General features: G+C 46.5%; 2 protein-coding genes across 5 annotated transcripts in view; one reads left to right on the top strand and one right to left on the bottom strand.

Annotated features, from left to right (window-relative positions):
• MME (membrane metalloendopeptidase) overlaps window positions 1–5246 on the top strand; it is a 38496-nt gene extending 33250 nt beyond the window's left edge. For all 4 annotated transcript variants that reach the window (XM_052685726.1, XM_052685727.1, XM_052685725.1 and 1 more), the window contains exons 21-23: window positions 924–1019; window positions 1410–1486; window positions 3875–5246. In XM_052685726.1, coding sequence (XP_052541686.1) covers window positions 924–1019; window positions 1410–1486; window positions 3875–3974 — 273 coding nt within the window. In that variant the 3' untranslated portion in view covers window positions 3975–5246. The remainder of the gene's footprint in view (window positions 1–923; window positions 1020–1409; window positions 1487–3874) is intronic.
• Window positions 5247–10732: 5486 nt separating this feature from the next.
• STRIT1 (small transmembrane regulator of ion transport 1) lies at window positions 10733–15177 on the bottom strand. Its single transcript, XM_052686521.1, has 3 exons — window positions 14995–15177; window positions 10953–11052; window positions 10733–10863 (listed from the first exon to the last, which is right to left on the bottom strand). The coding sequence occupies exons 1-2, from the start codon at window positions 15005–15007 to the stop codon at window positions 10958–10960; spliced, it is 108 nt and encodes a 35-aa protein (XP_052542481.1). The 5' UTR covers window positions 15008–15177; the 3' UTR covers window positions 10733–10863; window positions 10953–10957.
• Between the last annotated feature and the right edge of the window lie 1597 nt (window positions 15178–16774).

Below are 16774 nucleotides of genomic sequence, written 5' to 3'. Positions count from 1 at the left end.
GCTGGGGTAGGCAGCCCAGTCACTGAGCCACAGCCCCACGTGCCGGGGGTCCCACGCTGGGACTCAGGTGAGCTGCGCCCGCTCTGCTCTGTTTGGGGCGGTGCTTTGGAAAGCAGCACAGCACCGTGCCTTCCCACATCCACCTTTACCATGCAGGTACAAACTGAGGGTAACTGACAGTAATGCCTGACCCATATAACCTGCAGGAGACAGAGCTGCTGCAGATAAAGCCTCATACAGAAGCTCTGAGCGCTGACAGCGTGGAGGCTGCTTTAGCACAGAGCTTGCTGATGCCTCACTGCACCAACGCCTGAGTCAATAGAAGAGAATCTCACAGCCATTTCTTTTACAGAGCACACTCTGTTATTCATTAATTAACCCCATGAAAGGATTGCCTAGGAAAATATGTAACCATCCAATGGAATTTAATGCATAAATTATCATAAAGCTTGATGAAGTGTAGCACTAATTCTCATAGCTAGGTATTTCAGAACATCTCACTCATCTGCACCCTTAATTTCTTCCTCTATAAAAAGGAAGCACGGTTACACAAAGACCTAGTGATCTGGATGTGCCTGTTACTCCATTAATCTTCTCTTTTTTTGTCACAGAAAGTTTTTTTCTTTAAGCCTTTTCCTCTTACTACTTAATCCAATGTCAGTGAGGCAGTAAACCTGGTGTACAACTCTACTGTAAGGTCCATTCATTGCAAAACCTGTACTGATACAGTCGGGCCATTTGTGCTGCAGTACAAAGGAATGGTCCTGTCTTTTTGTGCTGAAAAGCAGCACGTAGCAAGATAGATGGCCAAGGTAGTTTGTGATAAATTGTGCCAAAGAATCCACGATGTTCCTCCTTGTCATCACTTTACGTAGACTGTATAAATTGGAAGCTGTAACATTTCTGCACAATTCATTTTGCAGGCCTATAAGAACTTCGTGAAAAAGAATGGCAAAGAAAAACTTCTCCCTGGCCTGGACATGAACCATCAGCAGCTGTTTTTTCTGAACTTTGCACAGGTATTTCACATGCTTGATGGAAGGCTGCGAAAATCACTCTGTTACAGTTTAACAGCAGGTCGGGAAGAGTAGGCTGACTTCTTAGTTCTACTAAGAGCTGTCAGAGCTGATAAGCTGAGCAGCGTTCTCTACAAGATAGTGAAAGTAAAGTCTTAGGTAAGGTTCATCTTACCCACATAAATGAATTCATCTAGAGATAGACCTGGTGGGCAGCTTCTTGTGCTTAAATGCCTTTGTTTGAGAAAAAGAACACACTTTAAAAATAACAATACATAGTTTTACTACATTTCAATATGAAATTTAATCTCCAAGTACTTCATCGTGAAATGACAGCAGGTTTCTTCCTGGACAATCTCATTGCTAACAGATGCTTTTCCTTGTTACATGTAGGTATGGTGTGGAACATACAGACCAGAATATGCTGTGAACTCCATCAAAACTGACGTTCACAGCCCAGGAAAATTCAGGTCAGCATGTGCACCAATCTTCAGTGTAATTCCTTAATATAACATAGCTTTCAGCTGCTGAATTTAAGAAGTCCTATATAGCAGGGTAGGTATTTAAGCATTCACAAAGACAGCAGGGTGCTAATGGCTGAGGGAGGCAGACTGCCCCCCAGCCCCAGCACAGCTTTGCTGATAGAAACACCAACATGAGGGACGGCCTTCTGTCAGTAGCCTTTGTTTGCCTAAAGGTGATGAGAGAGAGGAACTCCTTTCCTACCCAGAGCCAGAAAAACGTTCTCCTCCAGCAGGGTGGACTGGTGTCCTCAATGCTGTGTGAGCGGCACTGCTTGCAGTGCTGCAGCCCCAAGCAGGCTCCACTGTGCCTGCTGGTACACAACACCACTGTTACAAGGGTAACAGAAGAGAGTTCTAGCTGGAAGGTTACTTATCTTCAAACAGAAACAAGCCTGTGCGTGTTGGCGCAACACACAAGCCTGTATTTTCTGTCCTGTATCTCTGGTTAGCCTTACCAAGAAAAGGTGGGCTTGAATCAGCAGAGGCATACAGAAAAATGTCTGTTCAGAGTTGAAATCTTAGGGGCTGCCTGTTCATTTTAGGCCAGAGCAACCTGCTCATGAGTGGTATAACAGTGCTTTGGGTCTAACAGATCTGGTCCAGTGTGGTGAGATGATGTAGTAATGGTGAGATGCTGCAGTAATGCGGACACCACAGTGTATCTCATAGCTTTGAAAAACTGTCATCTCCAAGCCTCACACACACACAAAGGCTGATATCTCTCCTGATACAATTCGGAGCATTCATTTCAGTATCTCTCCTTCAGTGGCTTTCCACCACAGAGCTATCTTGTTTGTCCCACGTACTCTAATATTTGGTGAAAGTAGCGACTGTTCCTTCAGCTGCTGCTTGACTGGCATTTCTCTGTGGGTGGTTTCTGTACTTCCTGAACATCTCTCACAGAGGCCATTTGTGCAAAGTCCTGTGCTCAGCTGAATTCGGTCTCATGAGGCTGTGCTCTGCCCCTTCCTCCCATGCCTCATTTGTATGAATCACAAGTCCCCCAAAATCCACCAGTTCAGCATCTTCACACAATCCAATGTGCGCATATTTTGAGCACGTCACATTCTGTATTGTGCTGTTTTTCAATCAGTAGGAAAGGCCATAAACTGGATATCCAGTTACACAAATACCAACGAGGAACCATACTGATGTTTTCAGAAGGTGAGGTAGTTTGCAGGATGAGGCCCACAGAAGAGCTCTGGAAAGGAAAGCATTTCAGTACACAAAACATACCCACAAGATGACTGCAGTGTGACACTATTAAAACCACACGAGGGCTCCCAGTGCACTCAGCTTGATGGAGTTTGGTTGGATTATCTTTTGTTCTTTCAAACACCTCACTGCAGGCTGTGTCTCCTACAGGCAGAACAGAGTGCTTCATAAAAACTGCTATTTGCCTAGAAGAACTTTAGCTTTTGGGTCAAGAGTTCCAAGTACTGGACAGGTAGAACTGTTTGTATACGAATACAAGAAGTAACCAGAAAGATGGCTGAGATCAAATCCTTAAAGGCAGCGAAACAGAGCTGGTATCCGAGCATTAATATGCAGTGTTAAAACACTGCTGGTGCTAGATACCAGATCTTCACCTTTCTGGGAATATTAGAGAAGGAAGCAGAATTCTCAGCTCATCGTTGTGTTGTTTGTTAATAACAAATGTAAACAGAGTTTACATTTACACCCAAAATACCTATTGCTCTGCTTCTGGCAAAATCGCGTTTCAGCAGTTCAGTCCATAGATCAGTGAAGCACTGCTGCATCATTTAAACACCTTGCCTGAGTTCAGCCGCAGGCCCACATCCACGTGTGTTGGTGCCCACGTCTGACGTTCAGAGCTGAAGCTGCTGCCCCATGTAGGTACTGAACTCCTTCCACTCCTGAAGCAACAAGTGGCTCCTTGCAGTTACACTCACACATGTTCACAATTATACATGCAAAAACTGCCCTAGCTGGAATTTCCTCATACTCACTGGAGAGCTCTTGTTTGTTTGAGTCTTTATTCCAAGAAACTCCTTCACTGTAACATTTGTGGAGAACGCCCAGAGGAACAGTATCCTCTTCGTTTCCATCTGATTGGAGTACAGATGCAAATGAACATTCCCTGAGAAGGGAGAGCCATTCCTCCAGCTCAGGGCCTCATTCTCCTGATGCCAGGAAACTCGTCAGCAAAGTAGAGCTGTGGAAAAAATGCCAGCGAGAACTAAGGATAGGCAAAATGTGATGGGAGAAAAAGGTTAAGAAATGTGGATCTTTCTGTTTGGGTTGCTTTGGGCTTTTTTCTTTACTAAAGAAAGGGAATTAAAAATGCCACGATGTTCTTGTTTTGTTTTAAAGGGTCATAGGATCATTGCAAAACTCTCCGGAGTTTTCTGAAGCCTTTTCATGCACCACAAAAAGCTACATGGATCCTGCTAAAAAATGCCGGGTTTGGTGATGGAGCTGCACGCTCTGCAGCTCAAGAAGCTTTCCAGAAAAACAGAAATTATGGACTAATTTTGACAACAGGCAGAGGGAAGAAAATGGACAGAAAAACGCTACACAAGTTCCCTTAATCCTTAGGAAACAGGCAAGCAGGAAGCAATCGCACCAAAACAATCCATTTCTCCAGTGCAGGCTAACAGCCAGGCAGCGCCCAGCTCTGGCTGCCGCTGCTCCTCAGCCAGCCCTGCAGGATGCACAGCAGCACTGCACTCACAGCTAACCCTGCTCCCCACCCCGCCATGGCTTTCTGATCATGATGTTAAATGTCAAAGTACAACGCATCATCTCCCACTGGATGATGAACGCATATTTCTGATCGAGCAAAGGAAGTATTAAGTAACCCACGGTACTGCTGATCGTAACGTGATCACGAGGCAGCAGTTTGCATCCTGAGTCAGAATTTGTACCCTCTGCTGTTAGGATAAATCCGTTCTACCAAATGCTTTCATTTCTACTTGAAGCCATTTATACAAAGGGAGTCCAAAGATGTGTCGTTAAATAACCTCTCGCTAATTATTCCATCGTGTATTATTTCAACTCACATTTACAACAGTTTATTTACTGAAATTGCAGTAATTTATTAATTTTTGAACGCATAATCTCTAAGACTGTGATCAAAGACCCTCCACAATTTTCTATGCTTTTTCTTGCTTTCTCTAATGTTGGCCTTTTTAAAAGTTTCTAGCAATGTATAAATCACAGTTTTTGTATTTAAATCTGAGTTACACTTTTGACTTAAACTATTGTAATATATTTTATCGTCATCTGCATAGAACTGGCCAATTAGAGTAATGAGTGGAATCAGACAGTAAGATACAGCCTCCAAAACAGATGTGCAGTGGAGAACACCAATAAGTGTACTGTCATGCACAGCTTTCAGACTGACCATCTCAGCAGTGAGGGTTTCTGTCCTGCACATAATTGGTACACGCTCTAACGGATGTCAGTCCTCACACCAGGAAAGCTGCACAGCTGCTTACCATAACAGAGCTTTAAATGAGAAGGTAATGGGCTTTAAATCTGCAATGATAGGTACTGAACATCATCATGCAGATTGTAAAGGAACTGCTTTGTATACCAAAGCAAACAGATTTCCAGAAATAAGTGGCAGATACCTCAGATGACTGCTACAATAGGTATATTTGAAAACCTATGTTCCTTTTAGCTTTTTGAGTTTGTCATCTGATAAAAACATTTTGATAATAAACTGAAATTATAAACCAAACGCAGTGCGTGTTCTTTACAGGAAGCGCAGCAGAAGAGAAGCGCGCTGCCCATCTGCATACTGAGCTGGGAGTTTGGAGAGAAGTGTGAAATACAAACCACCCCTAAGGCATATAAGCAGAAACAGGCAAAGTTCCCTAGCTGTTGTTGGCTACCAAGTGCTCACATGCATCCTGCCTCCGTTACATGACACCATGCCAGCAAGTGAGTGGAGATCTGGGAACCAACCTACAGACACTGCAGGATTTGGTGTCGGAATTTTTATGAGGTTTAAAGAAAAAGGAATGAGACACAGTAGGAACCAAAGTACTCTCGTTAGTAAAAGCCATATTTACACATGCCCCCAAACCAAAGCCACGCGTTTCCCAGACCAGCACCCTCCTCACTTCACTAAGCACAGGACCAAACCTGCAGCAAAGGAGGCTGCTCATTTCCTTCCTCCCCTCTGGAGCAGGTGGGAAAATGAACAGAGGTTGGCTCTGCTCCCGGCCAAAGCTGCTGGATCAGGGGAGCGTGAGTGCTGAAAGAGCCCCACTGGGACACAGACACACACTGGGACCAAGAGGACACAAAAGCAGGCACGCTCTGCAGCACAGCCCTGCACCCCATCGCTGCTGGCGCTAGGCCTGTCCTGTGCTCGAGCAGCCTTGTCTTCCACAGAACTCACCAAAAGCCACTGGGCACACTTGCTGAGAGAAGCAAGGCCACGTGTAGCATCCAATAGAGAAACATCATGCACAGGACCTATTTTAAAAACCAAACTTTAACCTGTAACACTTAGGATTTTCACACTCATGCAGAAGTGAAAATCGAGTATTCCATAAGAGAAACTAGTAATTGAGATGCAACATATCTGACATTAAGCAAGCAGTGAAAAGTCACAACACACCTTTTATCACAGCTTGCAAACTAATTAGCACCAGTGAGGCTTTTCCTTTTCATAGCATTAATGTCAGGGAAATATTTATAGGTATGCCACAGGAAGCATCCACCAAAGGCCTCGAGAACAACAAAGCCCGAAAAACATGCCACTCAATGCTGCATTCCTATTTTGCTGCTTCTCCAGGTCTGCGTAAGCACCCTAACAGATTTTACATCAGGAGCAGAAGTTGTAGGCAACTGCACTGCTTCTTTCTAGGATTTCCTTGTTCAGGAAACCACCACATTTTGTGCGGAAAGACAGAGAAGCAATCAATGTGGCACCACTGATGGAAGCACCGTGCTGCTGAAGTCCTCCCCTCTCTGCAACGCTCACTGCTTTGGCTGCGCCACCTAAGAAAGCTGCCTGGGCAGCTCCTGGCCTCACCAACACCAACACTCCTGAGCGGCAGATGCTGACAGTGACTTTACAATGAACAAATTTAGATGCAAGCTATTTACTTTAAAGGAAAGGCAAAGAGGCACTCATAGCGTGGTTGGCAAAGAGCAAGTTACCTTAAGCTCACCTAGAGACGTGAGGTGTGGTCACTTACTTAAAACCAAACCAAGTGTCTTCCAGAAAGACAAAATTGAGCTCTATGAAAATTTAAGATTCCAGCTAAATGGAAATCTGCAGTGGTCATATCCATGGAAGGAGATTAAAACCAAGCACCTCAGAAGTCATCTGCTGAGGTTCAAATCATCCCGCTAACCTAAAGCAAGTTTTTAAAAATACTGTTTTGTCAGTAGATATTGGAGTAAATTCTCCTCCAGAAGAACCACAGCTGTGCACATGTTGTCAGTCGCAGTGTGAGCATGGCAGAATTTGAAGTTACTCCATGAAATATAACAACTTCCCACAGCTGAAGCCGTGTTTCATAGAACAGAAAGCATTTGGTACAGAAAACAAGGTGGCAATTATAATAATAAAAATATATATCCTGAGTTCTGATACCAAGCAGATTTTCCCCGAAATTATTCAGATCCCACGTGCCTCTCTGTCCTTCTTAGCCTGCTTTACCTCGGGCTGCTCCTCTCTCATTGCACACCAGGACACCACAACCCACCATGGGGAGAAGCTACAGCAGTGACTCAACACAGAAGAAAGATCTGTAAAACCATCCTTTAATAGAAACAAGTCCTGATGATTTCAGCCCAAACTCTGGGGCTCAGTAATGGTTTGAAAGCTGGATTTGTGCCCTGGCAGGAATCTGTTCCCTCCCTCACGTACATTCAGCTGGGCGTTGTATTGCCCACTGTCTCTGGCACTCAGCTGTGCGATGAGAAATGCTTACTGTGCCACACCAAACATCATTACCTCAGAAAAGGGAAATGTTTCCTATATTCAGCAATGGAACAATTGCACTGCCCTCCCCACGCTGCAGACCCCTTACAGCCTTCACAGGTACCATGCAAAGGCAGGTGAACGTAACAGAATCCATCAAGCAGACATCTGGGACAAAACTCCTCATGACAATATTCACAGCTGTGAATTTTCACTCCCAGCTGCTGCTTCGCACTGACCTGGTGACAACACCACCATTCAGGGCGTCCTGCACCAACCACGCAGACACTCACGTAGCATCACACACTGAACTGATGGCACAACAGAAAACACAAAGAGCACTTTGTGAGGATGCACATTACGTAAACCATTTCTCTTCTTTAAGCCTTCCTTCCTTACGCAGGGATTTACTGATCAAGTTTTAAGACTATCAAAAAGATTCGGATCCATTTCCTCCCAAATTCCCCACATCTACTCCAGGTCTTGTGTCTCAATGATGATACACCAGTACAGTACTGAATGAGAGCCAACTCAGTATTTGTTCTTGTCACTGCACAGCAGATACACAATACAGCACCCACTTTGTTTTATTACATACAAGCATTGCTATATATTCATGTTGGATACAGAAGACAAGACCAAAGAAATAAGTATAGCATACGCAAAAAAAACTGTACAATTTGGCGAGGATCTCAGAAGTCAGAATGCAGCCCAGAGTAGAGGCAGGCCACGGGAAAGGCCATCCTTCACAACAGGGTACCTTTGGGGTCGCTGCATGGCACTTCACAACCCAGCTTGCCAGTTACACTCTGCAATCAGCATATTTTAGATATCCTGACACTGCTGTAGTTAGAGCATCAGAACATCAGTTAGATCAGCTGAACATCAGAACTGACACAGGCAACACGAGTTTGTATTTTAAGAGAAACCAGTGCAGGACCAGAAGACAGATGCCCTGCTGGTATTGAGACATCCCACACTAGCTGCAGTTTCTGAAGGACTGGGCCGCCTGCCCACGTGTGCTGCGTGCCTGCAGCCCAGCTAGGAGGTGATGAAGTGCAGCAAAGTCATTAATCAGCATGACGAGCCATAGTAACCCAGAGAAAACTGATGGCAGAGAGCACGACTGCTGGGGAAGAGCTGTGACAGGGAGGATTCCAGCTGCAGCTCCTCTGAGTGAACAATCCTGCAATGCATCCTCAACCAGACGCAGCCACAGAACGCTACAGGCCCACCACGATGACTCCACCTGTTACAACACTTCCTACTCCATCGAGGACAACTTTTGGGGCCGGGATCAATGAACCAGCCTGCTTCTGGCTGCCCAGCACTCCCCCCCACCTGCTTTCCAGTAGGTGACCTCATCCCAACATCACCTCCTCCTGCTGCTCCCGACCACAGGAAGGTAGGGAGCCTGGGAGCTGCCGTTTGATCATTAAATCAATAAGCTCGAAGCATAAACATACCCTACCGTTTGTCCCTCTGAGCCGACCTGCATTGCCCTGGGGCACGGCCAGCACTGACGCCACCCAGCAGCGAAGCACGGCCTCGCACAGAGCAGCTGCTCTCAGCACAAACCCGGTTTGCACAAAAAAGAAACTCAGGTGTTTTCACACAGCAGCCAACCTTCTCTGCAGCTCCGTGTCAAATCAGGGTTTTAACACACAGACATCATTACCCACGTGCTTCTGGCCGTGATGAGGGATCCAGGCACACGCGGCCGGACCTGCAGCACAGCCTCATTTCCACACACGCACAGCCACTTGCAGCCAAACACCCACAGCTGTAAAGCACAGCACGAGGCGGCAGCCAGCCGCGTTCAGCAGACATAAAACCAGCGTTGCGTCCCACAGCTCCTACCTGCGTCCGCGCTGCAGGCTGAGCTCCAGCGAAGCCCCGACTGACCCGTACTGGGCTCAGCCCCATCCCAGAGGCGGCTCCCAGCCCACGCGGAGCACCGCCATCCCCGCACCTGGGCACAGCCCGCACCTCGCTGCCTGCGGCCCCGCCCCCTTCCAGAAGGTTCCCAGCCCCGCCCCCTTCCAGAAGGTTCCCCGTGGTGGCGCCACCATTGCCCGGCAGAGGCGAGGAGTTGCTGCGCTGAGGATGGTTGCTCTGCGCTGTGCTCAGTGCGCTTCAAGCGCTCTGTGGAACGCATTGCTTCCCTGGAATCGCCCGCTTTTTATGACCCTCCGAGCCTGGCAGGAGCTTCTTTCCCTTCCTGCGGCCAACTCAGGAACGCGGTTCTGTTTCGCTCCCCCATCGCTGAGAGCAGCGGTTGCAGCTCATTATCTCATAGTTTAATCTGTAGGAAAAAATGCAGCAAAGAAGCTGGGAGCGAGCTAAGGATCCACTGGGATGAGTGTGGGAGTAGTTGTGTCTTTCCAAGGCAGATCTTTCCGCTCTCAAAAATCAGCTGAAGCTGAATTAGACTGTTTATACTTTAGCTCTGTACGTTTCAATTTGAAGCGCTCGGTGCCAAGTGTTGATAGGCACCCAAAAAAGCTGCCAGGGGCACCTGGCTGTGTCAGCACTGTGTTCTCAGCAGTGCCTGCTAAATAAACTGGCTGCAGGTGGGGAATGGCTTTTTGGGCCACAAAATGAGCAGGGGGCTGAGCACCTGCACTATGAAGACAGGCTGAGGGAGCTGGGCTTGTTCAGCCTGGAGAAGAGAAGGCTGCAGGGTGACCTCATGGCAGCCTGCAGTACCTAAAGGGAGCCTGCAAACAGGAGGGGAATCAACTCTTGGAAAGGATTGATAACAGCAGGACAAGGGGAAATGGTTTGAAGCTGAGGGAGGGCAGATTGAGGTTGGGTGTCAGGGGAAGTTCCTGCTATGAGAGCGGTGAGGTGCTGGAACAGCTGCCCAGAGAGGCTGTGATGCCCCGTCCGTCCCTGCAGGTGCTCAAGGCCAGTTGGATGGGGCCCTGGGCAGCCTGGGCTGCTGTGAAATGTGGAGGTTGGTGGCCCTGCGTGTGGTGGGGGGGAGGGGTGGAGATTCATGATCTTTGAGGTCCCTTCCAACCCGGGCCATTCTGTAATTTTGTGTGATTCTTTGCTGTGAAGGTTACAGAACACTGGCACAGGATGCTCATATGTGCTGGAATCTCCTCTGGAGATATTCAGAATCCCCCTGGGGGCTTTCCTGCATAACCTGCTGCAGGGAAACTCTGTGATGGGGGGAGCTCCAGGGGTCCTTTCAACCCCTAACTCTACAACAGGCTGCTCAGGGGAAGAGATGTGCTGTTTATCTGCTCATGAAAGGAAGAATAAGCTCACAAGGCTTGTAGATAAAAAGAGTGTATATGATATCTACAGTGTTGATATTAAAAATAATTAAACATATTTTAGTTGTTAGACACTCCAATTTAACTTTCAGGTTGTTCCGATCAGTATCACTGTAAATTCTTCTGTCCTGTAAGATAAAGAAAATGATGTTGGAAAAGGCACTGATGCACCCCAAAGAAGACGTGGATGGCATTTGGTTCAGTGCAAGTCACTTACTTCTGTCAGGAGAAGACGATATAAACCATCAGTGCACAGCCCACTATCCAGCCAACTGCGAGCAGGATGGGTACCACAAGGCGTGAAAGGGGGAGCTGTGCTGAAAGAGGAATGAGAGGGCACACGTTACATTGACTGTGAGCTCACTGCCCTAAACACAACAAAGCTGTTGTTATCTCAAAACAAGAAAGATACGTGAGTTTGGGCCACATCTACAATGGCTATTTTTGGCATGGAGTCACCATGTCTTGGCAGGTACATATACATAGCAAAACCCAAAGCCATTTCCACGCTCTGGTCTCTGCAATCAGATAGGTGCAAGGCTTAACACTTCCAAAAGGAGCAGAGAGCAGAGACAGAAGCACTGTTCTGTCCTTGGCCTCCACAGGTCATCAGGAGAACATCTGGACTGGATGGAGAGCAGACTCAGGTTCAGTAGCCTGAACGTACCTGTATAGCACCTTCCAGAAGTCTCATGAGCTTGACGACAGCAAATTAAAAATACTGCAATTATATATATATACTATAAATATATAATTATATACTTATTTACATATATACTACATATATATATAATATTGTACCTGTTTAATTTAAGATTAATGTGCCTGGAGGCACAATGAGGGGGTGCTGAGTGAGCGGGGTGTTTGCCCAGGGCTGTGCCTCAGGCACCCATCTCAGCACTGTGTGTGCAGTGCTGGCTTTGCCCTCTTCTCTCTCCTGTCCTGCAGTGAGACAGGGTATTCACTGCAAGGGTTTCCCTTGGCTTAAAGAAAGAAAATAACACATAAACTATCTGCCTTAGTTGGGCCACAGAAATCTGACGTCTTGCCTGTTCCATCCACTAAGAACTAAAATAGGCTAATAAATAGCTTGGAGGCAAATTGAGGTGGTGGTTCTCCGGGAAGCACACAGAAAGCAGGAACAGCCCTTATAAACGTGAGCCTGGGCAGCAACAGAGTTTCAAAGACCCTCCTCGCAGTTTGTAGCAAATAGCAGAAGCTTGCCATTAAGCAGCACATCAACCTCAGAAACTGCATTAGTTACCAGCATATTGCAGAATGCAAAAGTACAACATTCTGCAGTTAAAAGGCTCCTGGGTTTTTGAAGGATTAATAAATAATGTAAAACTCTCCACAACACCTGCACATTTGACATCCAGTAGAGAGACTTTGGAGGGATGCTGAATAATTTAAGGCTTTCCATATTGCTCTTAAAAAACCCCACCAACACAGCCATGGTATTCCATGGTACATCTACCAAGTGGGAAAGAGCACATGGGTAGAAAATCTGCGCGTGCTGCCATTAAAACATGAGGCACATAAACAGCAACCATGCAGCACAAGGATACACACTTGCTATGCAATAGAGTGTCCTTTTGCCATAGGGGAATCCTTGCTTGTTTCCTGTAAAGAGTGTTTGACTCTGTGTAAGAAAGGTCCTTCTGTTGGGAATCATTGCTCTTTCATTCTCCTAAAGATCCTGTTACACATAAAGGTCTGGACCCTACTGGGGCACATGGAAGAATTTTGATAGAGCTCTGCCCGCTGCCAATATATCTGCTGGATATGGTGTTTTGTTATGTGAGATCCACTTGAAATGCAGAAAGGTAGGAGGAGCAAGCCAGCGCTGACAGGTCAGCAGGAATGCTGGGCCACCATTTGTCATGGGCAGCAAGCAGCTGGCTCTGAGCGATAGAGTTTCACAGGAGCCATTAAGAGTACTTGTGTTTCATTGCTTAAGAGCAGAGATGACTATGAGATCATCTGCTCTGATCCCCTGCATGTCACGGGACAGATACTCCAAGTGAGAGTAAAGCAGCTTTGTGAAGACTACTTTATGCCACGAGCAGGGGATGCTGAAGCACCGAGCACAGCTCGTGCACAAGGCTGGGTGCTAGGCTGCATGAGACATCCAGGGTAACCTGTGTGCAAGGCATCACTCAGAAGGTGGCAAACTCCTTTTGCAAGGCCACAGAAGAAGGTGACAGACTGCAGGGTTCCAATCTTTGGGAAAATATCCCGAGCCTCAATCTGACAAGCACACATCACTCTCCCCGTGGAGCAGAGCTGGGCACACCCACAGCTGCAAAGACAGCATCTGCACTGCCCAGTGCTCAGTGCTCAGGCTGAGCTCCGGTGAGGGGCAGTGGGACAGCAGCAGGGGAGCAGCACTCCTAGGTAATGGAAAGAAATCTTTACTGACCCCTGCAGGTAATCAGCTGCAATCCTGAGATGTGAGGATACATCATAATTGCTGTTATAATGAATGCAAATGAGAGCAGGATACTGAGGGAAACGTGGGCTGTTGAAAAGCAACCATGAGCATTGCTTCTAAACAGGAAATCAAGCCCAGCTGCTGGGCTAGAGCCCACTGAAAGCAAAAGGACGAATCTGGGTGGCAGCAAGAATAAAGGAATCTTACTGTGACCTGTGTACATAAGCTGGCATTCTAGCTATGAATTACTTTCTTTTTCCTCCACTGCAGTAATTTTTCTCTATTTCAGACATGAATTTATCTCAAAATAAGAGAGGGGCAGGTCAGAGTGGCAAACACAGCACTTCTGTATTTCTGCAGAGCTTCTCTGCATGCAACAAATAGTGCACAGAGTACTGTGCCTTCACAGATCAGGAGCCCCAGAATTGTCCATGATGGGATGCTGATGTGCCACAGCAATGTCAACAGCTGGTCAGCAGAAATCTGGGAAGGAAGGAGCACACATCTCCTGCACCATCCTTCAACTGCTGGCACTGGACACAGGAAGCACGGTCCGTGCCTGGTGGCACAGGGTGCCTGGCTGTCCCAGGGTTGCACCATGCGTTAGGTGGAGCAGACAGGTGTCCCACCACCTCTCCACATCCGACGCCACTTGCCTGCATCCTGGCTGCCAGCTCCAACAAACCAGTTTTTCTGAATTCCACGCATGCTACCAATAGAGCGTGGTGCTCTAAAACCCAGTTTAAAGCAGATTGAACACAGACAGGCTTTGTGCTGATGGCTTTTGCCAGCTTCAGACTTGAAAGTCACACAAGCCCAGCAGCCAATCTTTCTGTCTGGGTCTCCCGGCCGTGCCAACCCATGCCCCAGTGATGCCCAGTCTCACAGTGCCAGGCTCCCATTGCTGCCCCAGGCTCTGGTTGGCTCCAGCCTGGCTCTGTCTCTCACCTATGGCTGCATCACTTTTTTTCTTTTCTTAAGCACAGACATAAAGATTCTACCAGTGCTACACATGCATCCGTACTCATTCACAGTGGAATATCAGTGTAATTTCCATGAACACCAATGAAAAGAAGGATTAAGAAATGGCATTTAGTTCCCAGTTGTACCCAAGCTCAGCAGCATTTCACTGTCCTTTTAGATACCAGTGGTAACTGTGCCATAGACAAGAGGCACAGGGCTTTAAGAGCTACTGGTATACCTAGGAAGGTGGATAAGTTCCTCTTACAAGTAAAAGCATTGCTGAGTAACTGTGCATGGCTGACACTGTAGATAAGCACACAGCTCTGTCACCGTGCAAACTTCTTTGGTGAGCCAAACAGAGAGTGACAGTGAATACAAAATGCATTTTTATAAACTGCCTTTTCTCATCTTCAGTGGAATTGTGCTCACAGCAAACAGTGCATTATTAAAATCTCATTTTATTCTGCCTTTGGGCTTTGCAGAGTTAAAATCTAAATTGCTTTGTGTTCACCTAGCATTGTGCTCAGACTGCAGCTATGCAATAGATCTAAATTACTGTCAAACGTAACTCAATTTCCATGGTTCAGTTTAATTACATTCATCAACTTAAAATCACAACTGCAAAAACAAAAGAAAATAAAACGGGTAGAATTCAGAGGCAGGAAGAACTGGAGCTACTTTAAACTCACCGCTGCTAACAGAACTAAGAAATCTTGGGCTTTCTTACTAGAAAGAAATTTGCACAGTGTGACTGAACAACAATTAGTTCTACACGAAGAGCTGAGCATTCTCACCTCATGCTGTTCACGTTTATGACTTTTAAGAATACACAGCCACGCTGACTTCTAATCACACACCTTACCTGGCTCTGCCATTCCTCCCTCTGCTGGCTTTATTGACAAGGTTTAAGGTTTGCCTCTGCAGTTATTCCCGTGAGCGCCGGGATGCTTTAAATAGAGCAATATTTGGAATGCGCCGCAGCTGCTTTGCTCACTGCTGCCAGTTTTTGGCTGTATGTTTGCAATTGTTTAGAAAGGCAGGAGTTCAAGGGATTGAAGCTCACCTCGTCCCGTTCCTGCAATCACACACCTGTTTTCAAAGAAAGCTGAACATAGAAGGGTCCTTATTTGGAAAGAGAGAGAGAGAGAGATGGGGGCATGGACAGCTTTATGGTCTCTTAACGGCTAGGAAATACTGCATGATAAATTTGTGCCATATGTGCACACATACTTAGTGTATTCACTCCAAAAGGTCATAACATACAGACACGGGCTTTCATTCCTTCTATAGGTAACAGGCAACAATTCCAAGGCAGGAATGGTTTTATCCTAAAGAAAGAACAAAGAGGTTAATCAAAAATTATTGCACTCTGCACTCTCTAATTCAGAAGACGAAAACATGGAGATGAGTGCCAGATCTCTGTCAAAAGGGTAAAGTGCACATCATCAGCTTTCCCACCCACCACATAAGGAGAGCTCCACACAACAACCACTTGGGGTGACCCCAGCTACATTTTCTGAGCAATAAGAACTACTCATTGTGAGCTGGGAGAACCAAAAACATACAGCACAGCCAACAGAGCCTGCATGGTGCATCACACACCTACAGGAAGCCCCAAAGCCTTTCTTCAGGCAGGGGGGGACATTTATCAGACTTGTAGCAGCTTGGTACATCATCCCATTCCAGAGCTGTGCCAGATAGCAATGAAACTGGGATGCTTCCTGAGTGCTCCTGAAGGGGAAAAGAACCCAGTTTGTTCCAAAGCCATTCCACAGAGCAGGTGCACAGGGCATCTAATCTGGACACTTGCAGAACTCAGAGGGGTTCATCATGTTCCCTGGGAAGATGAAGGAGGGCTCAGAAACACAGCGTGCGTGTCTTCTAAAAAAGATTATCCCTTACTTGTGTGCTTGTTAATTAAATACATAAAAATTCAATTCCCGTTACCTCCCGGCTTCAGTTATTTTTTCTTTTGCAGTGGCTGTGAAGATCACAGCTCCCTTGGAGCTCCTGTTTCAGGCAGCCTACAGAAAGGGAATTAAACCAAAGTTTGCACCTAGATCCCAAGGTGGATAAAACAGGGACTCTTCAGGTCAGCATGGTCAGACGTGTCCCAGAGCGGGATCCTAACCCACGTGTCTAACACCAAGATGCCCAGAACTGCCGTCATTGGGCACGGACACATCGCTGCCCACCCCCTGATCCCACGGCCACAGAGGCAGAGCAGAAGGCTGAGGGTGCACAGCCAGCGTTATGTCTACAGAACAGCTGGAGACACAGCCTTCAGAACACCCAGAGGAGACATAATTCAAGGTCTGATTTTTTTCAGGAAAAAATACATTTTTGTCCTAGATGCAAAAATGGAAACCGTGGCCCCCAGGCTGCGTGTGACTTGCATACATCTATGAAATATTTTCACTTGGGATGAACAAAAAAAAATGGATAGCGGTGGAACATTTTAAATACAATTATTTGTATTGCGGTGATCAGTATCTTAGAAACGATGTAACACACACAGTGACAGAGCAGCATTCAATTCTGGCAAAACTTCACTGAAGACAGTTGTTTTACATCAGTGATGAATTTAGCTTTGTATAGATTGGTTTTGTTGCTTACTATAAACAGTTCTCATTTTTTGGTCC

The sequence above is a fragment of the Tympanuchus pallidicinctus genome, unplaced genomic scaffold, assembly GCF_026119805.1.
Source record: "Tympanuchus pallidicinctus isolate F22 unplaced genomic scaffold, pur_lepc_1.0 scaffold22, whole genome shotgun sequence".
NCBI classification, from domain to species: Eukaryota; Metazoa; Chordata; class Aves; order Galliformes; family Phasianidae; genus Tympanuchus; species Tympanuchus pallidicinctus.
This window is presented reverse-complemented; position numbering and strand designations above follow the sequence as displayed.